Source organism: Pseudophryne corroboree, chromosome 10 (assembly GCF_028390025.1).
Source record: "Pseudophryne corroboree isolate aPseCor3 chromosome 10, aPseCor3.hap2, whole genome shotgun sequence".
Lineage (NCBI taxonomy): Eukaryota > Metazoa > Chordata > Amphibia > Anura > Myobatrachidae > Pseudophryne > Pseudophryne corroboree.
Genome location: NC_086453.1, coordinates 252,221,607 through 252,243,813, shown reverse-complemented (window position 1 = coordinate 252,243,813; position 22,207 = coordinate 252,221,607). Strand labels below are relative to the sequence as shown.

The 22,207-nt window shown below is 41.1% G+C and overlaps 1 protein-coding gene across 1 annotated transcript in view; it reads left to right on the top strand.

Annotated features, from left to right (window-relative positions):
- Nucleotides 1-22,207, top strand: part of ZBTB16 (zinc finger and BTB domain containing 16) — a 180,989-nt gene that overhangs the window by 71,284 nt on the left and 87,498 nt on the right. The window contains exon 3 of the mRNA XM_063943191.1: nt 20,934-21,031. Within this exon, the coding sequence (XP_063799261.1) occupies nt 20,934-21,031 (98 nt within the window). The remainder of the gene's footprint in view (nt 1-20,933; nt 21,032-22,207) is intronic.

The window sequence follows — 22,207 nt, the reverse complement described above, 5'->3', positions numbered from 1 at the left end:
GTTATCTCCACCATCATGTGCATTTACAGTATAACATGAAATAATGCGTGATATGTAAAAGCAACAATTTCCTCTTGTTTATACTGATCCTGTTTCACGCAGATGCTAAGAATTAGCCGACATGGTGCTAAGCGCTGGTGTAAAACCCCAGTATTTCAGCTGAAAGCCAGCTCATGTAATTAGGGGGATGTTGCTGATAAAATTGTTTTTCTCTGCTGGTGCGTAAGTGAAAGGAACTGGTTTAAACCAATAACTGCAGAGTACTCTCAATCAGCAACATTAACTGTGAAACTGCTTTGAGAAATGAGACTAATTGGGGACTAATCTTTATTTAACCGCTGAAGTCCTGGAGCCAATAGAGTCCCATCCCCTATAAAAGGACGCATAAAAGTATTAGCTGAATTTTCGGTTTGGACCTTAAAAAATAAATAAAAATCCCAGAAACATATTTTTTTGCCCCATAAAGTAATGATATTACACCATGAGGGAACATTTAGCAGTTACTACCTCCGTATCAATTTTCTGTTCTTTTAAAAGTTTTAGGTTCTAAAGATAGGAGGAAACTATCTGTGATGCAGCCCCAGAATACGTTACAATTTTCTGTGCTTCACATAGGCAAGTTGCTTAATTTGAGGCCATTATTATCCATAATATGCTCATTTAACTGCACGCATCCTAATAAAGTATAAAACCCTGCACTGAATTCATTTATACTATAGGGGATTTGGGAGAATCTAAAGTGTTTTACCCTTATTTGAGCAATAAAATTAATTATTGCCTCCAATTTTAGCGTGCAAGGCATAGAGGACATTAGTAAATACGGTTATTTATTTTATTTACTAACATTTACATATAAGGTGCCAACATATTCCGTTGCACATTAAAACTGGGTGGTGCTAAACCCTACCAAACCAAACCCTAAGTACCGATAGACCCTTCATGATCAGATACAAAATAGGGGCTTGCAACGTTGGTCCTGGAAATCAAAAGCTGCTCTACTGTCAGAATATTTAATTTACTTGCATTGCATAAAATGAAGTAAAGAGTTAATCACATTTGACTATATTGCCTGAAAAGGACTGTACAGTACTTAACTTTTGTTGTCACTGTTTAACATCTCTCACATTGAAGGCTAATGTCTGGGACTGTAACTCTTTAAGCTGCTAGCACCGAATGTCACCCAGGCTGGAGGAGGGGAACCAGATTTTTGTTTTCTCTTGTATCTAACGATTACCAGTTGACAGAATCACAATTCTAACCACCCCACACACTAAAGGATTAATTATAGACACAAGAATGGCCGCTGGGCATACGAGATGAGTTTTCTAGAAGGGGGAAATGTATCAGAGCTTTGCAGATCTCCCAATCCAGGCAGAAAGAATACAAATGATTACAGTATGCTAATAATTGAATCGCCTGCTGTGTGCAGTGGGTACGATTCCTCTTAATGTGAGCTATGGAGCCTGCAAAGTGCTACTACTTGTAGCCCGAGCAAACAATTGTTATGAGAGAACATTTCTGTGTTATCGTCCGTCTCCATTATCTTGGCAATCTGAGGTCTTTATTATTAAAATGAATCTCTGTCTTTGAAATGTTTTTCTTGTTTCAGCTTACAGAATACTTTAGCATTACATTATGTGGTTTATGATTGCTGCACCCTGGCCATAGATTAATCCTTATCATGTGTATATTAGGCATCCCTCTGTTCTGTGTATAACAATAGGGAAATAACGATTTCTGTAACATTTGATGATAATGTTCAATTAATATGAGACTTTAGATACCAAATACATTCATGGTACAGTATACGCTTATATTAACAATAAATTCCACTCAGTAATTCCAATTTGCTTATTTCAATTGTACATACACAATATGTAAGTGTGTGTGTGTGTGTGTGTGTGTGTATATATATATATATATATATATTAGTGTGTATGTGTGTGTGTATATATATATATATATATATATATATATATACACACAGAGAAAAAACCACAGCACTCACCACACCAGAAGCGGGGCACAGCTATGCACTTACCACTCACAGGGTGGGGTGCATGTAACACAGCACTCTCCACCACAAAAGCAGGGTACACAGCTGTACTTACCACTCACAGGGCGGGGTGCATGTAGCCCATGACCACATCGCTCTAATAAATACAAACAAAGAACCCAGCACTCACCAAAGTAAACTTGCTTATCCTCAACAATTATAAAAAATTATAAAAATATATATTTTTTAGAAACTTTGTGATACATATGTGTATATCGATATATTCTCAGATGTGTAATATGATTATAAAGATCCCTTTAGTTGACTACAGTCCAAGGTGGCATCTGACAGGTACATTATATCACGTTTAAACCAACTTGGCAAGCGTTGGGAATCCAGCTGCCAGCTACTTACCCTGTAATTGCTTTCTCCTACAGCTTGTATATCTGACTGTCTCGCCTCTATTCTCATTCACTTTCTTATTTGTGGGTTAATGCAGTTTTTATTTTTGTATGGTTTTGTGTGTGCGCACATGTTTGGAGCCGGCCCACCGAGGAGATCTTATTGTTACACAAATAACCTGTGGACAGTATCCGTTTGGATTCTGAAATTCTGCTTCAAGATAGAACTGATTTTGCCTTTAACTGTGCCAGCTTGGCTGGGAGCATGAAAATACATACAGGGTAGACACTGCAAATTCTTCATGTCATTTTTCTTTTTCTTACTAACTTTATCATGACCTAAATGGGTCCTGTTTCTAGTGTGGTTTCTAATGATCAGGGGTAACAGTTTTTTTTATTTTATTTTTTGCTTGATATCCGTTCCATAGGTCATGAATAGAAAATAAAGGATCTTCTTATACCACCTAATTTCCCACTCTGCCATGGGAAGCGAAGGGTTATGTTTGTCTCCGCTGGCTCCCCCCTAGGCTAGAGTCACAGGGACAAGTGGGCAATTTTTTTGGTAGTTGTGAAGAAATAAAAACAGGTCTTTTTACCCTTCTGCTTTAAACTAGCGCAGTACTGTTTTATGTATTATACCTGTGTATGTGTGTAAGCGCTCACATGCATCTATATAACCTTATATTTATAGTCTGGTATAAATAAAAGGAGAAGGATTCAATAAAAGCCTGTTATTGCTGCAGTACAAAGTTAGAAATGTTTGAGGTCTCAGTTACTTGGCTCACACACTGGGTAATGAATATTTTATAGGAAAGGAAATACTTACACTCCAAGCCTTTTTATAGTCTAGCCTCTTATAACACTGCTAACCTTCCAGATTTGCAAAAGAGAGAGATGGCACAGTGCTAATCCTGCAGCTGACATCACAGTGGCTTTATCTTAAATAACAATGTGTTTGTGTTTAATGTAAAGCTATATTGTCACTTGGGTACCGGAAAATGTGTGATCAGAAGTGTGCATAGGATGTCCTTAGACATGAGTTGTCAAACAGGCTTCCAGTGGGAATGAGGTTGACAGACTTCTTGTGTGGCCCCCATACTACACCAGATATTTGTTATAGGCCGCTGCTGACCATTGGGTTAGCCAGTGTTCGACACTCACCATGCCACTGGTGCACATGGAACCCCCCCCCCCCTCGCACTTTCAGAGTATTAGTAGTATCTGGTGCACACTTCCAATTAGAGACATCATGCCCTTTTTTTATACCCCTCTAACTGGGTTGATTACCTCTAGGACATTGTTGGGAGGTATACATCAGGGTCACTAAGGTCAGAAAGGCCATTAACCTACCAGTATGTGTTAGTGTTGTGGGAGGAAGCCCACACGGTGATCCTATAAATGCCATGGAGATGCAGAGTGGTAAGAAACCAACCAAGTGCCCTAGCTAAGCAGTTCTAACCACTATGCTACTGTGCCATGAATTCTCCCATTGCAGCGTCTTGTGCCCATTTTCTTTGTCTTCTTGCAAAGAAAACAAAAAGTCCAAATGACCATAACATCTAAGTTACAGCAAGATCCACTGAACCTGTAACAACATGAAAACACTTGTCAGCTCAGCCCTACCAATACGATAGATATTGATAAATATAGATACAGAGAAATATATATATATAGATCATGTAACCATGTTAATTTCCTGTTTACAATTAGCTCTGCGCCTGCCAGCCAACTTTCCCCACCTATCTAGTTAATTTGTGCCGCATTAAGAGTTAAACTGTCCTGATTTATATTTCTCTCAATAGCTCCAGCCCTATAATCTGCTTTCATTTCAGACTGAGCTGTGATTTATAGGGGAGCCCGCTGCTTCTGCTTAGAAATGAGCTGTTAAACATATGCTATGTTTGACATAAATTTGGAATTTATCACTGTTGTCAAAAACTGCCTGTTGGACAAAGGTGCTTATTAAGGCAATAAATGACCTTAAATAGGTTTCTGTCAGACTTCCTAAGCATTGTGCTGGCTGCGTGTTGGAAAGGAGGGGAAAAAAATCCACTTATACTATTAGTTCAGATGGATTAAATCCATACGTCGCTTTAACCAAGAAAATCTTTTCTTGATGCTCTGAATGGAGTATTCATTTCTTTTGTTTGTTAGTTTAAAATATCTGTAATAATCTCAAAGTAAAATTCTACTGTCTTCTACTAGCGTCTTAGCCAAAGCAAATACCATTGCTTATATTTGCAGATGTGCAGTACATTCTATAGATAAGGAGTTAATTAATAAATTTTGGATGTGTTGTACTTTGGTTTTTAAACATGTGACGTAATTTAAAGTGTATCGTTCTACACACAGCGGAGTGCAATCTATGTATTGAGTCAATACTCACTGCAGTCCAGCAGTGACCTCACTGAGGTGTGAGGTATTGTGTGCACGGCCGTTGCAAATAAGGGAGAGCTTTCTTATCAAAAATGTCTAAAAAAAATAAATAATTCTAGCTAAAAATTTGTCTTTTTAAAAAAAAAAATTATTAAATGCATTTACTTTGCTCCTGGAACTTCGCTCTCTCTAAAGTTTTTAGCAGAGCTCCTTGTAGTGATTGTAGAAAGACAGTAAGCACCTGGTGGTCTTGTATTTGACTTAATCATTGAAAACCTGTAGTTAAAGTGGCATTTGTGGCTTTTTTTGGTCAGATTTGATAAAATAAGGATTACATTATTACAAAAGTGTAAAAATAGGTTTTGTATGCTTTTTGGTAAGCCTAGTGACATGGGTATTTTGGTTTGTTCCAAGATTTTCCATGTAGAGTTTACCTTAACAAATATCATCTGATGCTGTAATCTCATGTTGAGCATTTGTGCCTGCCATGTTTCATCTCTTCCTGCTTACAGACTGAAGCCTGTAACTAGGTATTGATTGGTATGTTACCTTCCGACCTCGTGTCTACAGCTGCCGTATCTGCCTCTGCGGCTGTCATGTTCAAGTGCGCAATCCGACTAATCTTGGCAGCAGGGGAATGTGTTCTGAACCCCTTAACAACGCGTTGAGATATCCATCGGACCACGACAGAAGAAGGTTCAGCTACTTAGTCGTGTAGCAAAATGCAAGGAGGCTAATGCCATAGTCATTAAAAACTGCTTCAAATAAAACAAGAAAATAAATAAAAAATCAAAACCGAGGAAAGGCTAAACTTTTTTATTTGGTGAATATAACCTTTATTCACCGCACGTTTTTGTTTTTTAAGTTATCAGTACATACTGTGGTAACATAGCCTAAGTGCTTAACTAATATTCTCTATTATTGTGATAGGTAACCTGATCTATCAGGGCCCACATAGCAACATAGAATTTGACTGCAGATAAGAACCGGCAGATTTGACCCACACTTGCACACTAAGGTCAATTGTTTTGAGAAGCCCATTAACCTACCAGTATATTTTTGGATTGTCGGAAAAAAACGGAGTACCCGGAGGAAACCCACGCAAGTATGAGCAGAATATACAAACTCCACACAGTTAGGAACACGGAGGAAATCAAACCCATGACCTTAGTGTTGTGATGGCAGTAATTCTAACCATTACACCATTGGTACAGCCATAACATGTGTGATCAGTATTGCCATACATTACCCTTAATCTCAGTAACAAGTTAAAACAATACTTTTAATAAAAGATAGGGACACCGATGCACCAAACAAATTTGACCTTAATGCAGGGAGGAACTGGGGTCCTCAGGTGCAGATTCAGAGCTGCATGCAGCCCTACTGCAGCCAATTTCCCATCATAGTTCTGGTATATTTGTTGTTGTTTTTTGTTAAAAGATGGGGAACTAAACTTTTAAACACTTTGCAGACATCTTACTGTAGTATATGTAGACATCTTACTGTAGTATATGTATGTAAAACTTCCATCATGCTATTCATGCCAGATCATGGACTAATATGTGGGGACAGGAAGCAGTATGCCTGCTTTAAGAATTGGACCGTACCCAATGCTTAAAAGCATCACTGTAATATCTCAATTGGATGTTAACAGGGAAAAATGCAAATGCTGGCCGCATGCTGCTATATCTGAGATACTTGATCAGGTTCAAGTGGAACCTTCAACAGGTATAAGCAGCTGGAAGTTGACCACCATCTTCAATGAACTTTGTTATAACTGGCACTACCAATAGCAGAAGTAATATGGCCCAAGAAGATGGAAGGCTGAATGTTGCCATATTGTCATCCTGCGTGTATGACTAAATTAGAAGCTGCTCCTCGACAGTAGCCTCAAGCAACCAAATTAGCACATATGTCGCCACTATCTTGAGAATTCACTAGCTGACCAGATTATTAGAAAATATATTTTAGGATATGAACTATCTTGATAAGTCAGCACATGACTAATTGGTTGAAGAATGCTTGTAGTACAAACCGCCAGTTGATACCTAGCTGCTGTGTATTTTCTATATAGTTTCATCATGAACTTGACTCTTCCAGTTTAATTTCTAAAATCAATGAAACTGCAAAACTTTATTGATATCACTCTATTATAACAACCTTGATTCCTGGCCGCTACACTTTATTTAAAAGCACAAACATACAATAACTACCCCACCCCCACCCCCACCCCAATTGGTTTCTCTTTCTTAATACATTTGTTTGATGCCCATCAACCGTACCGGTCTTCCTCTCGAAAACTGAGACTAAACTTTAAACACTCATTACAATGGTTAATTTAGGGCAGACAGTGACATATTGGTTTCTGTAAAATTATTTATTTACTGACCTTGCCTTGAAGATGTTTGCACACCTTGTAATAAGTCAGGTTGGACTTTACTTCCCCCTTATCTATTTTGTTTTTAAGTGGTCAACGGCCCTGCCCTGAACACAAACTCAAGTTAAAGAAATGAATCACAATTTTTTTTCTTTTTTTCTTTCGTAATCATGAATTTTAAGCATAGCAGACATAATTGTCTTGTGATCTTCCGTTGTCATGAGATACCCATGGTTCAGTTCTACAAGTTTGGAGTTTGTTGGAAGGGAGCTTATTTATTTATTATTTATTTATTAACAGTTTCTTATATAGCGCAGCAAATTCCGTTGCGCTTTACAATTTGAAATAACAATAACAAACTGGGTGATAACAGTCATAGAGGTAGGAAGGCCCTGCTCGCAAGCTTACAATCTATCGCAAGCTTATCCTTGTACTAAATTAAAATGATGGTGAACAAAATCCTAAACCATTTGTAAATAGAATACAAATTAATATCTGTTTGTTTGTATTAGACTCCAGCTGCAGGTAAAGTAAATTGCTAATCTTGTTCTGTTCTCAGTGGAAGACATGGATATTTGCATTTTATCAATGAATAGTCTTGCCATAATATATGGCGAAGTAAAACTGAATGGCCAAAGCTGACACCGGGCCTAATTCAGACCTGATCACAGCAGCAAATTTGTTAGCTAATAGGTAAAACCATGTGCACTGCAGGGGGGGTGGGGGGTCAGATATAACATCTTCAGAGAGAGTTAGATTTGGGTGGGGTGTGTTTAAACTGAAATCGACATAGAAACATAGAATTTTACGGCCGATAACCGCTTGGCCCATCTAGTCTGCCCCTTTTTTATCCTTTAGGTAATCTCAACCCTTTTTGAACCTTAATTCTTTGTAAGGATATTCATATGCCTATCCCAAGCATGTTTAAATTGCTCTACAGTCTTAGCCACTACCACCTCTGATGGGAGGCTATTCCACTTGTCCACTACCCTTTCTGTGAAGTAATTTTTGCTTAAATTTCCCCTGAACCTGCCTCCCTCCAGTTTCAGTGTATGTCCTCGAGTTCTAATACTCCTCTTCCTTTGAAGAATGTTTCCCTCCTGAACTTTGTTAAAACCCTTGGTATATTTGAAAGTTTCTATCATGTCCCCCCTTTCCCTTCTCTCCTCCAAACTATACATGTTAAGATCTTTGAGATTTTCCGAGTAAGTTTTGTGATGTAGGCCATGCACCATTTTAGTTGCCCTTCTTTGTACACTCTCTAATGTATTTATATCCTTCTGGAGATATGGTCTCCAGAACTGGACACAGTATTTCAGATGAGGCCGTCCCAATGACCTATACAGTGGCATTATTACTTCTTTTTTCCTGCTACTGATTTCTGATCGCTATGCAACCAAGCATCTGACTTGCCTTTCTCATTGTTTTGTTGCATTGCTTTCCTGCCTTCAAGTCACTTGAAATAGTGACTCCTAAATCCCTTTCCTCCTCAGTAGTTTCTATTATAGTACCCTTGATACTATATTTAGCCTTTGGGTTTTTGAGACCCAAGTGCATGATTTTGCATTTTTTAGCATTATGCCACATTCTTGACCATTACTCAAGCCTAGCTAGGTAATCAATCATTTGTTTTACCCCTCCCGGTGTGTTTACCCTGTGGCATATCTTTGTATCATCTGCAAAAAGGCATACTTTCTCGTCAATACCATTTGCAATGTCACCAACAAAGATATTAGAGAACTGGTCCAAGTACAGATCCTTGGGGAACTCCACTAGTAACATTTCCTTGCATAGATTGCACTCTATTTACTACAACTGTCTGTTTCCTAACCTGCAACCAGGTTCTTATCCATTTAACGGTTTTATAATCCACCCCCACGCTTTCAAGTTTATTTAGCAGTTTGTGATGTGGGACAGTGTCAAATTCCTTACTAAAGTCTAGATATTCTACATCTACAGCTCCCCCTTGATCTATTATTTTCATCACAGAGTCAAAAAAGTCAGTAAGATTTGTTTGGCATGATATCCCACCAGTAAATCCATGCTGTTTTGGATCCTGTAAGTTGTTTGATTTGAGATATTCCACAACTCTTTATTTTAATAGTTTTTCCATTACTTTCCCTACTACTGATGTAAGGCTTACTGGTTTGTAGTTACTTGCTTCCACTTTTGTACAGTGGAACTACATTCACTCTTTTTCAATCCTCTGGAATGGCACCTGTATTTAGTGACTTGTTAAATAATTCTGTTAATGGTGCCACCAGCACATCTTTTAGCTCTTTTAGTATCCTTGGGTGTATCCCATCTGGCCCCATGGATTTATCCACTTTTTTAGTTTTTAAAGTTCTGTTAGGACCTTCTCCTCTGTAAATGTACTTTCATCTACCTTATTTTTATGAATGTCCTTGCAACTTAACTGTGGCCCTTCCATTCTCCTTCTGTAGTAAATACTGAGCAAAAATAATTATTTAGATGATCTGCTATTGCCTTGTCTCCATCCACCAAATGCTCACTCTCTGTCTTAAGTCTTATTATTCCTCCATTTGATTTTCTCCTTTCATTTATATACTTGAAAAAAGTTTTTCCCCCTTTATCTACTGACTGGGCCATTTTCTCCTCAGATTCTGCCTTTGAACGTCTGATCACTTTCTTCGCATCCTTCCGTCTCTCAAGATACACCTCTTTGTCGTTATTATTTTGAGTCTGTTTGTATTTCCTAAAAGCCATCTTTTTTGCTTTCACACTAGTTGATATTTCTTTTGTGAACCACACTGGCTTCCTTTTCCTGGTGCTTTTCCTAACCCTTTTGTTACAAAGGTCTGTTGCCCTTAGTATTGCACTTTTCAGTTTTTCCCACCTCTCCTGCACTCCTTCCAAGTCCCTCAAGTCTGCAAATGAATCACTTAAACATCTCCCCATGTTAGCAAAGTCAGCATTTCTAAAATCCAACACCTTTGTTTTTGTGTGACAGGACTTGGATCCTGTCTTCATACTAAACCATACTGCTTGAGGATCACTGGCTCCCAGGTGCTCACCTACATATTTGTCTGATATCCTGTCACCATTTGTGGGAATTAAATCTATTACAGGTTGAGTATCCCATATCCAAATATTCCGAAATACGGAATTTTCCGAAATACAGACTTTTTTGAGTGAGATAGTGAAATCTTTGTTTTCTGATGGCACAATATAAACAAACTTTGTTTAATACACAAAGTTATTAAAAATATTGTATTAAATGACCTTCAGGCTGTGTGTATAAGGTGTATATGAAACATAAATGAATTGTGTGAATGTATACACACTTTGTTTAATGCACAAAGTTATTAAAAATATTGGCTAAAATTACCTTCAGGCTGTGTGTATAAGGTGTATATGAACCATAAGTGCATTCTGTGCTTAGACTTAGGTCCCATCGCCATGATATCGCATTATGGTATGCAATTATTCCAAAATACGGAAAAATCCGATATCCAAAATACTTCTGGTCCCAAGCATTTTGGATAAGGGATACTCAACCTGTATTGAGTCTTTGCGAGTGGGCTCCCTCACCAATTGCTTGAGAGATACTCACTGTAAGGATTTTAGGAATTTGGCACTTGTAGCTGAGCTTGGAAAAGACCCCTCCCAATTTACATAAGGTAAATTAAAGTCTCCCATGATTATGACTTCTCCCTTTAAATTGCAGTGTAAAAATAAAGCAGTCGGTATTTACCCTGCACAGAAACAATATAACCCACAGAAATCTAACTCTCTCTGCAAATGTTATATCTGCCCCACTGCAGTGCATATGGTTTTGACCATTAGCTTACAAATTTGCTGCTGTGATCAGGTCTGAATTAGGGCCACCATCCTGCAATGCTGCGTTACATATTGCACGATCGGCTGAATGTCACATCATATACGGCTCCAACACTAGCCTGATAGTTTGAACAAATTTGATTGGTTCAGTATATGGCATGCTGGTAAGTCTAGTCAACCTGTTCCAGCTGCTCTAACATGCCTTGAATTAAACTTCCACTCATCCACATCTGTGTGTGTAGCCAAATTGGACATTGATCTTGTTGCAGCAGCAGGTTCGGCCCACGTGTGATCGGTTCTGCAAAGACTGCAATGGACAGTGCCGGTTAGTAGCTAAAATATCCTTTAAAAAAGCAAGCGTCTTCATAATGTGATATATGGATTTACAATCAATAAGGACAGTAATAATGAAAAGAACCAAACCACACAGCATGCCCCACATCTATTAAAGTGATCAATACATTAGTGAACACAATTTAATCCTAATGTTTTCTACGAATATGCTGCAATCCATCTACACAAATACAGGTCTCCCCTATTTATTTTTGTGGACATCATATAATACAACTTTACCTATTATAAACCTCTATGACCCCTAGCATTTGAATAGAGCAAATATATGTTCTAGGTTTAATGGTCCAACCTCCCTAGGTTTAATGGTCCCGTTCCCCGCTGACAGGACACTGAGCTCCTGAGGGTCCTATTCGCAAGCCCCACCACGGCGAGTGTACAGACCCGCAGCATGCCTCCACCCCTAACAGAGCCAGAACTCTGAAGAGTGGTGAGTAGGTGGCCGGTGTCGCATGCTGTAATGGCGGCATATGGGTAGGAGCGCGGCTTCAGATGCACGGTGTGACCGCTGTGTGGGGCAGCTGGAGCCACTACTATTACCCACTCACTGGCATACCTTACACGGGTTTTAATCCACTGTAGACTTTATTCTGCACCTCAGCCAGTATAAAACCCGGGAAGACCGCGTGCCATTACAGGGGCAGGGCCTTCACTATGAGCGGACCCAGCAGCTCACCAGCGCCATTTCCCCATCTGCAGCTTACACAGGCAGCCTGACAGGGAAGCGCAGCTCCTCCACAAGGACTCCAGAGCACCTCAGTGGTACCAGGGGGTCATAGCAAGGGGGGGAGTAATATTTTGGTGTACTAAGCTCTATTAGGGTACTTAGTTTGCGACCCAGCTAAGTTTGTATTTTAGCTATAGGGGCGCTGTGTGGCTGGCTCCAATACACTCTGTCTCTCTCTAGAAGGGCTCTGTGTGTGTTAACTGTGCTTTAACCTATTCATCACACTGTGTGTGTGTGTGTGTGTGTGTGTGTGTGTGTGTGTGTGTGTGTGTGTGTGTGTGTGTGTGTGTGTGTGTGTTTTACATTTAATATATCAAAGGAGTATCATGCACAGCAGAGTGTTTGTTTTTCTCAATCTGGGGGATCTCTACAGTGTACTCGGGACAGTACACATTCTCAGGTTAGTGGATCAGAACCTGTATGGTTAGATTAATTAAAAGGGATTATTTCAAATATGTCAAACAAATTATCGTCTGGGCAGAAATACACGCTCTCACGTTGTCCGCGATCTTCATTCCGGGAGTAGACAACTGGGAAGCAGACTTCCTCAGCAGACACACCCTCCCTCCACCCGGGAGAGTGGGGCCTTCACACGGAGGTGTTTGGGTGCTTGACACGTCGGTGGGGAATGCCACAAATCGACATGATGGCCTCTCGCCTCCACAAGAAGCACAAGCGGTATTGTTCCAGGTCGAGGGACCCACAAGCAGTGGCAGTGGACGCTCTGGTGACTCCATGAGTATACCAGATGGTGTACGTGTTTCCACCACTCCCTTTGATCCCAAAGATTCTCAAATGAATAAAAAGGGAAAAGGTTCAAGCAATTCTCATTGCTCCGGACTGGCCAAGACGGGCCTGCTATGCAGATCTACTGGAGATGCTCCTGCAGGACCCGTTGTCTCTACCTCTTCGCGAGGACCTTCTCCAACAGGGCCATTCGTCTATCAAGACTTACCACAACTACGTTGGACGGCATGGAGGTTGAGCGTCAAATTCTAGACTGGAAGGGGATCCCCATTATGGTTATTCCAAGCCAGAAAGGGGATAACGTCTAAACATTACCACCGTATTGGGAAAAAATACGTCTCTTGGTGTGAGAACAGGAAAATTCCTGTGGCAGAATTTAAACTCCCACCTTGATCTATTATTTTCATCACAGAGTCAAAAAAGTCAGTAAGATTGGTTTGGCATGATCTCCCACCAGTAAATCCATGCTGTTTTGGATCCTGTAAGTTGTTTGATTTGAGATATTCCACAACTCTTTATTTCAATAGTTTTTTCCATTACTTTCCCTACTATTGATGTAAGGCTTACTGGTCTGTGGTTACTTGCTTCCACTTTTGTACAGTGGAACTACATTCACTCTTTTTCAATACTCTGGAATGGCACCTGTATTTAGTGACTTGTTAAATAATTCTGTTAATGGTGCCACCAGCACATCTTTTAGCTCTTATAGTATCCTTGGGTGTGTCCTATCTGGCACCATGGATTTATCCACTTTTTTAGTTTTGAAAGTTCTGTTAGGACCTTCTCCTCTGTAAATGTAGTTTAATCTACCTTATTTTTATGAATGTCCTTGCAACTTAACTGTGGCCCTTCCATTCTCCCGGCGTCTGTATGCTGACCGCTGGGATCCCGGCCACGGCATACCATACCCAATGCGTTTACTCAAATGTATGTGCAGACCTGAATGTAAATGAAAGTACATCTGTTGGAGATTTATCTATTGCACCTAATGTCTGTCAGTGTTGGCATGCTGATGATGCCTAGCTGCAAATCTACCACAAAGGAGATGTGTACAACTTTGAATAAAAAGCACCCAATTTACCTATAACTAAAGCTAGATATACACTATATCATTTTTGTGCCAACCTGGCTGATATTTGGTCATTTGGTCAATTTTTCGAGCCAAACTGGCAGATAGTGTGTACGCTGCAACAGGGCCCAGCGGTCGGTCCAAAATGTGTAGAATCTGCTATCACTATATCATGTGCTGCGCACAATATGCCGTTCACGTCCTTTTGGAACCATTTGCAAAATGCAGTGTGTACAGGGGAGGCAGTCGGGGATCCTAATGGTCAGAAACTCGATGGATCCTGGAGGTAAGTACAGGGGGTAGGGTTAGGCACTAGGGGGAGAGTTAGTGTTAGACTGCTGGAGCAGTGAGTTAAAATTAGGGTTACGGATAAGCAGTACCGTAACTAGACATTTTAGCGCTCCGTGCAAGAAACAGCATTGCCCCCCCCCCCCACCACCACCACCACCAAATATAAAACAGGGCCAATGTGCGACGCAGGTGCGCGGCAAAAATATAGGGGTGTGGATTTGTGGGGAAGGGGCATGGCCACATAGCTCCCTTTCACACAGTACGGCAGGCAGATCTCCCTTTTACACAGTACGACCTGTAGAGTCTCCCTTTTACACAGTACGACCTGTAGAGTCCCCCTTTTACACAGTATGGCATGTAGAGTCCCCCTTTTACACATTATGGCAGCAGAGTCCCCCTTTTACACATAAGGGAGGCAGAGTCCCCCTTTTTTACACATTAGGCAGCAGAGTCCCACTTTGCTACATATTACAGCAACAGAGCCCCCTTTTTTCTACACATTAGGCAGGGAGTGTGTGTGTGTGTGTGTGTGTGTGTGTGTGTGTGTGTGTGTGTCTCAGGCAGGGAGAGTGAGAGAGAAGAGCGTGTGTGTGTGGGCGTTCACCTGTGGGGGCAATCCGCAATCCAGCCAGGCGCAGACAGTCATGTACACACGCTCCTCTCCAGTCCTCTGCCGGCGGGATCAGCACGACCTGCAGCGGTTCAGATGCCGGTCCTCTTCATTGCGGCGACGGCGGAGGCTCTCACAGCCGGAATTACCAGAGGCAGCGGCGCCTCATATACAGGAGATGACCGTAGCGCTCCCACTCCCTGCAACGGTTCAGATGTGGGTCCTCTCCATTACACAGGCGGCAGCGGAGGCTCTCACAGCCGGAATTACCACAGGCAGCGGCTCCTCGCATATATGGGAGCTGACCGTAGCGCTCCCACTCCCTGCAGCGGGGGGTCTCACTGGCGGAATTACTGCACGGGGCCTGTGTAACTCCAAATGGCGCCTGCGGCACCGCTTCCCGTCCCTGAGGCTGCGGGAGACAGACGCTGGCAGACAGAGGAACTTATACTACTCCCTCATTTAACACAACGGCTGTACATGGGGGTGTGCTGCCAGATGATGCGCCTTCAGTGCAGTTGCGCTGTGGGCAAGGCACCATCAGCACACACCTAGTTACAGCCCTGCGGATAAGGTTAAGTTACTGATCCAAGATCAGTTGGGATTTTGACCATATGGATTTTCAACTCCCGGGATTGTGTACCTAACCCGTGTACGGATCTCGGCCCTATTTCTGCTGATCATTGTATGGAGACCCTGATTAGAGAGACAATTTGGAATTATAGGGGTCGTTTAAAACTTAACAATTATTGGGTAGTGTGTACGCTGTATATTGGACGTTTTCTTTTGGTCTGTCAAAACTACCATTTACCATCATTTGGCATATCTTCTAGTGTGTCCTTACCCTAACTCTGCATTACATATGTTACATAACCCTACATGCATATCAATTTCTTGTAAATGCTGCCTTGTTGCATTGTTGTTTTGATGTTTATTGCAGTAACACTTTCCAAATTAAAGCCATTTCCTAAATCATTAGTGTTCTCTGATTCTATCTCAATGGGGTGTCCTAGATCCTAATCCATGATTCTTATTCATGGCTCTGCTGCAATTGCAGATAGATCAGTCAAATCTGTCAGTGTAATCCAGGAGTTTTATCAGTTAATTGAGACACGTCCATCCTGTTATTTTTTTTGTGCAGATACAGTTCCTTGTGCTTTTGTGAAATCCATTTTGTCTGCTCTGTTACCAGTTATGGGAACATATTTAAGGCGAGATGTATCAAACCTTTGAGAGAGATAAAATGGAGAAGATGCCTATAGCAATTAATCCGCTTCTAGCTACCATTTATCTAGCACAGTCTATAAAATCACAGGTAAAAGCTAATTGATTACTATGGGCAATGTCTCCACTTTAGCTCTCTGAGAGGTGTGATACATCTCCCCCTTAGTAAATCTGCTATTTGAAGAAGTGAATAGGTAATGGGTGACATTTATTTAAAAGTAGCCATAGTGATGGCAATAATAATGCTTTCTTTAGTAACTATCCTTCTTACTATGAGACGATGTTACTTTGTGGGCAGGCCACTTTACCTTTCCGACTGAAAATCTGGACTAGGACAGTAGGTGGAGTCATAATGGGGTCAATTCAATTCAGCGCGGAATTAATAGCACCAGGAAGGAGCTCCCAGTGCTATTCTATTCAGTGTGCTGTTATGTCGGAGATGGGCAGTTCTCACAGACTAAACAGGGTGTTTATTCGTGAGAACCTCCATTCTCCGGCTTAAGTGCCCGCCGCGATGCTGTTTCTGCCGCGCTAAGGGCAGAAACCAGCACTGCGACAGTACTTTTGCCGTATTTCTGCTTGCACAACCGGAGGGGTGCGAGAAGAAATCCTCTGGTTGGGGATTACATCGCAATGAATTGAATAACTAACTCCGGGAGCTCTCTCCCAAAGCTATTCAATCTGGGCTGAATTGAACTGACCCCAAATATAGACAGAAGGTTTAGATGGTAAAGCCTGATGGGCCCTACACACTGGGCGAGAATACTGAAAGATATGAACAATCTCGTTCATTAATGATCGAGATACAGCTCATATCTTTCAGTTTGGAGACACCAGCGATGAACGATGCGCGGCCCCGCGCTCATTCATCGCTGGTGCCCCATCACTTGTGCATGCAGGCCAATATGGACGATCTCGTCCATATTTGCCTGCACTGCTATTGAGCCGGGTGACGGGGGAGTGAATAAACTTCACTGCCCCCCACCGCCGGGTCGTCCGTTGGCCATATCCGCCATCGGGAAGCTCTGCGGCGGATCGCGCTGTGTGTATGGCCCATAAGGGTTTTATGTATCAATGTAGAGCTGGAGGAATCTGTTTTATTCCCACTCTTTGTTCATATTCACAGCTCTCTGAGGGCAACTTAGTTAGCGCGTCGTAAACTTAACTCCCATTTGGGCATCTGTAAAATGTACTCAAATCCAAGGCTTGCAATTAAATAGCTACCAAAAATGCTCTGTACAAATTGGTCATTGTGAGTGTCTTTAATTGTTTGTATGTTTTATTATTATTAAATTAAGTGAAAAAGTTACATTACAGTGTGAGCTTTATCAGTAGATTTTTGTGTTTGCTTGTACCTTATATCAATACTTTCCACACATTTGGGGCAGTTTATAAAAGCGGAAGAAATGGAAGCTTTTTAGGATTGTTCTTTGTACGCTATCTTTATAATATAGTGCCATTTTATTACCACTTTTAATAAGTAAAAAGTGGATCTGGTTTTGACACCTCCTCAATAAAACATCACTTTTATGGAGTGCACATAATGTAGGAGTTCTATGTATTCTCTATGTAAGAGCCCCCTTCCCCACCCACCCACCCTCTGCCCTGAGTTTGCTATACAACAGCCATAGCGAGGAATTAAATTGCAGAGTGCAAATTTATTGTTGCTGTGGTGTTTTTAACGCCGGCAACAGCATCGCATCTTGCACTCCCCTCTCACCCATGTGAATTTGCATTAAACTGCTCGCAACACTATGGGGGTGTGAGCAATTTTGTGTGAGATCACGCTGCAGCTATTGTCGCGCTGATTCGGCTGACCAGAGACATCCATAATTGCATTTCCCCCTTCTCCATATTTTCAAACTGTGTTTTTATTTGTTGTTTGAATCTGGCTGACACTGTGTGCCAGAGTTATACTGTTCCTGTACATCTGATTAATTATGGTGGATTACGGATATTTTCATTTAGCAATTAAATGTGCAACTATTTTTTTTTTATATTACTGTCTCTCCTTAGATTTGCCAGATTATTATTTTTTTTTTTTTTTATCTCTATGCTATGTCCATCTATTCAACAAATATTGGGAATTTTCCGAATTCCTCGCCAAGTGTAATTGGTGATCAAGAGCATATTTCTAATAATAAGTTACTGTGTTTCACAGCCGATAATGAGAGAATGACTAGACAGCCTGTGACACTCCAACTTCTGCTAAGTTGTATCTATTGTGACCCTGCAGCAGATTGCAGAAGTAGCAGTTTAATTACAGTGCTACCAACCAGTGGTTACATGAACTTTGTAACTAGTTTAGTAACCATGTAAATGCCAAAGGTCATCCGTCTCTCATCAAGAAGTTATTGTAGTAATGCTTAGCCACAAGTTTGTAGCAGGAGGCAAATATTAGCATAGTGATGGGTATCCCCTAGCCTTGAAAAGGGTCACACATTACCATTAATCTTGGTAATACCTTAACACAATACATTTAATCAAAGAAGCAGTACTTATCTGCAATAATATATCAGCAATCTGCAGTAATTTAAGACTACAAACTATTACAAAGAAATTACAATAAGACCTGAGGACTCGGGGAGCCACAGGTGAACGCTCAGAGGGCTCCTGCTGCACTAGAGCCACCTGTTGCCCATCATTGATCCAGCAAACACGGAAAGGCTAATCCCCCATTTTTCCCATCTGAAGTCTTTTAACTGTATGTAGTGTAAATGCAAACCTTTTTTGATTGCAGGCGAAGTACTGCATGCTGCCCACATGTGTACGGTTATTCATGTACTCCTTCCCAATGGTAAATCAGGCTGTGCGTTTCACATCTGTCTTTCATGAGGCACAAAAATGATTATTACGGGTACAAAGTTTTGCACTCCGTATCTCTGATACCCCATTCAGACATCATCAAAAGCCCGGGTTTATTCCTGTGAACGCACATAAAGCCAGGATTTTGGTATGTCTGAATGTTCGCGACCATTCTGCCGACCAGGGTCATGGAGCTCACACCTGGGAATATGCTGGTATGCTAGACGCGGCAGTTACCCGGGTCTAATGTCTGAAAGGGATATAAGAGCATGTTTGCACCAAAATTCCAGGTTCAACATGGATTTCCGGACATGGTTCCAAACCAGGTCAAAACCGGGTCAGATCCCGATTACACTGCACCCTGGACCCAGGTTGATCCTTGGTCGGCCCCGTTTACACTGAACCTCTGTTTGCCCTGCATGCCACTCTAAAACACTCCATTGAGGCGGCTCTTTGCATACACAGCCAATCAGCAGTTTTTAAGCATAATCCGGGTCACGCTGTTTACACTGTGCCCCTACACGGATTCCCAGGTCACTCAACCTGGGTTATTTTTCAAGACACTGAGCCACGACCCAGGTAGACCCAGCAATAATCCAGGTAATTGTGGCAGGGGAAAAGGGGGAAAACTAAGCCCTACAGTGATGATATTCCCATCATTTAAAATATTCTTTCAGACAAATATAGAGGAACAACGGGAATTGGTTCATATTATTATAATTGGCTTTATTGGAATCTAACATACTCCAAAAAATGTCTTACTTTATTTAATAGTCTGTTCAAAGCTCGAGTCACATGGCTGTCTGGTGTTTTGTTTTTTTTTCTTTAGTTTTAAAATGATGGGAGCACCTTCTTCCTTTTTAAGCTTCGGAAGTTTTAAAGATCTCTGGCAAAGACATAGGAATTTCTACCATCAGTTGCCAGCACTTTCTCAAGAAGAGTACGCCGTACTTGTCACACACATTACAGCTGCGAGCATATTTCTTCTTTTAAATTAAAACCCTTCGCACTTTCAATTTACCGTCTAAAAACAATATAAATATACTGTATTTTAAATCACCGTTTCAGTTCATAGTTATCAATTCTTTCCCTTAACTCTAGCTTCAGGTTTGCAATTTTTTATTTTCCCTCAAATAAGAATTCTTCCATCAATTGAACTCTGCTTTGGTGTTAAGCTCAGACTGTCCTTGAAATGAGTTGTTCACGCTGGTAGTTTTATAGTTGTGATTATTAGGAACACTGTAACATGTAATACAATGATAATAATGGTATTAAGAGTTCTAATAACAAGATGTAGATGGCTTTATCAGTCTGAAGAAATAAGGATGTTTCTTTGGTCAGTATACCGATCGTCCGGATCCCGGCTGTCACAATACAGACGCCAGGATCCCGACTGGGGCACCATACCACTGCCGGTATACCGGTGAGGTAGGTGATTCCCCCTCTATGGGTATCCACGAAATCCATAGAGGAAGAATAGAACCTGTGGCTCACCCCCATGCCGGCATTCCACCGCTCGGATGTCGCTAAACTGCCCTAAGGCATCCCATTCGGCGGGATACCATACCGATCCCGTTTCTTTGGATTGTCTTATCTCACTCGGTGAATGTGTAGCTGCCTTCTGGAATGCTAGAACATTGAAAATGTAGACTAGGGTATGAGTAGTATGTCTTGTATGCTAAGTGATGAGACGGCGCATTCTCAATCTTACTTTAGTTTTATGATTACCATTGTGAATGGTTTAGTGCATCATAGAAGCTTATACTATTTGAGTCATTATTGACTTGAACTTTGGCTGTAAATTAATGTTTAATTAAACTATTAATTTCCATCCACACGTTGCTGGCATTTGAGTAGAATTCAAGGGACATTGCAAGATGTTTGCTAAAATGCTTTATGGCCAAATTCACTTTGGGAGGACATGTACCCACCTGCCATTATCGGTGGGCATAGATATAAGGGATGTTATTGGAGCCAAACTCTATCAGTGATGAATCTGGTCCTGCTGATACATGTATGGAAGGATGTTCTAGTACAAGGCTGTCCAACAGGTGTTCTCCAATCCTTTCATATGCCAATACTTAGCACAGTTCTAGGGAAAACTATATACATTTCTAGACTTCTCATTATTTTGTTTCTTCTTTTATATTTCCTATAGGAAGCTGCACAGTGGTATCAAGACATATGGCTGCGAGCTTTGTGGAAAGAGATTTCTGGACAGTTTGAGACTTCGCATGCACTTGCTGGCTCATTCAGGTGAGAATCCACATGTCCATCTCACTTTATATCTATAACCAGCGTGTAGTGGAAGTTACACTCTCACAGAATCAGCAGAGCAGTGTGGGTGCATTGCATTCATGCAGTCCACAAAGATCATAAAATATAGACTTTGTAAAATATACCGGCTGCGATCCATTTAAAGATTTTGAGGTCCACATCTGTCAGCCGGGCAGCAGTAGCCTGTCCTACACAGGAAACTATGCCTCAGTGACAAAATTGATATAGCAAATTGCATAGTGCAAGTTGAAAATTTGCATGTAAGGCAGCCAATTTCCCTCACAAAGAACTGCTTAGATCTTTATGGGTCCAATAATGATTCACAGTTCATGTCCGGTGTTTATCTGTTCCCTTGGTTAGATTGCTGGTCATATGCTAATACCAGTTTTTGTACAAAGTCAAACAATATGTTCTGTGTTTCCTATTAAACTCCCCTTTTCAAGTGGACTTGTCAGGACGTTGAATCTAAAATATGTGCCCCTCTAGTTACATTAGTTTTATTTAACTAAAGATATGTTTACATAACCTTCATGAACTGCATCCCTACAATTCCCCAGGCCCCCAGCTGCAATGCACTGTATTGATGACGCAGGACTCCTGCACATCATTTAACAGAACACCTGGCATCAACAAAATCTTTGTGCAAATCCTATTCTGCGCTAATGTATGTAAAGTCTCTGATCAGTCAGGTAGAGGAGAACACCCCAAACTGACTCTTCTGCCAGGACACGTCTCTGTTGCATGAAAGATGTTTCATATGCTTGCTGGGAAACAAATACAAGACTGGCTAAGCACAGCAATGGATTATTATAGGGGTGAGAAGTCCTTTAGGTCAAGACAGCAACCAGGCAGGTCTAATAGGAAGGTATACTGTTTATTTACTTATTTATTAACGGCTGATGTAATAGTACACAGATATTACGCAGCGCTTTACAGAGAGCATTGCAGTCCTTTACATCTCTCCCAGCTTCAGTGGAGCTTACAGTCTATGGCCCTGGTTCAGCAATGGACGCTATAGCACAGCCGCTGCATCTTGTGCTATAATAAGCTCAATAATGCTGTGGCTTGGTCGCAGAATCCGATCTGCACACGCGGGGTGTGGCTCCTGCGCATGCACAGATCTGCAAACATTGGAGATGTACGTAGATATCAAAT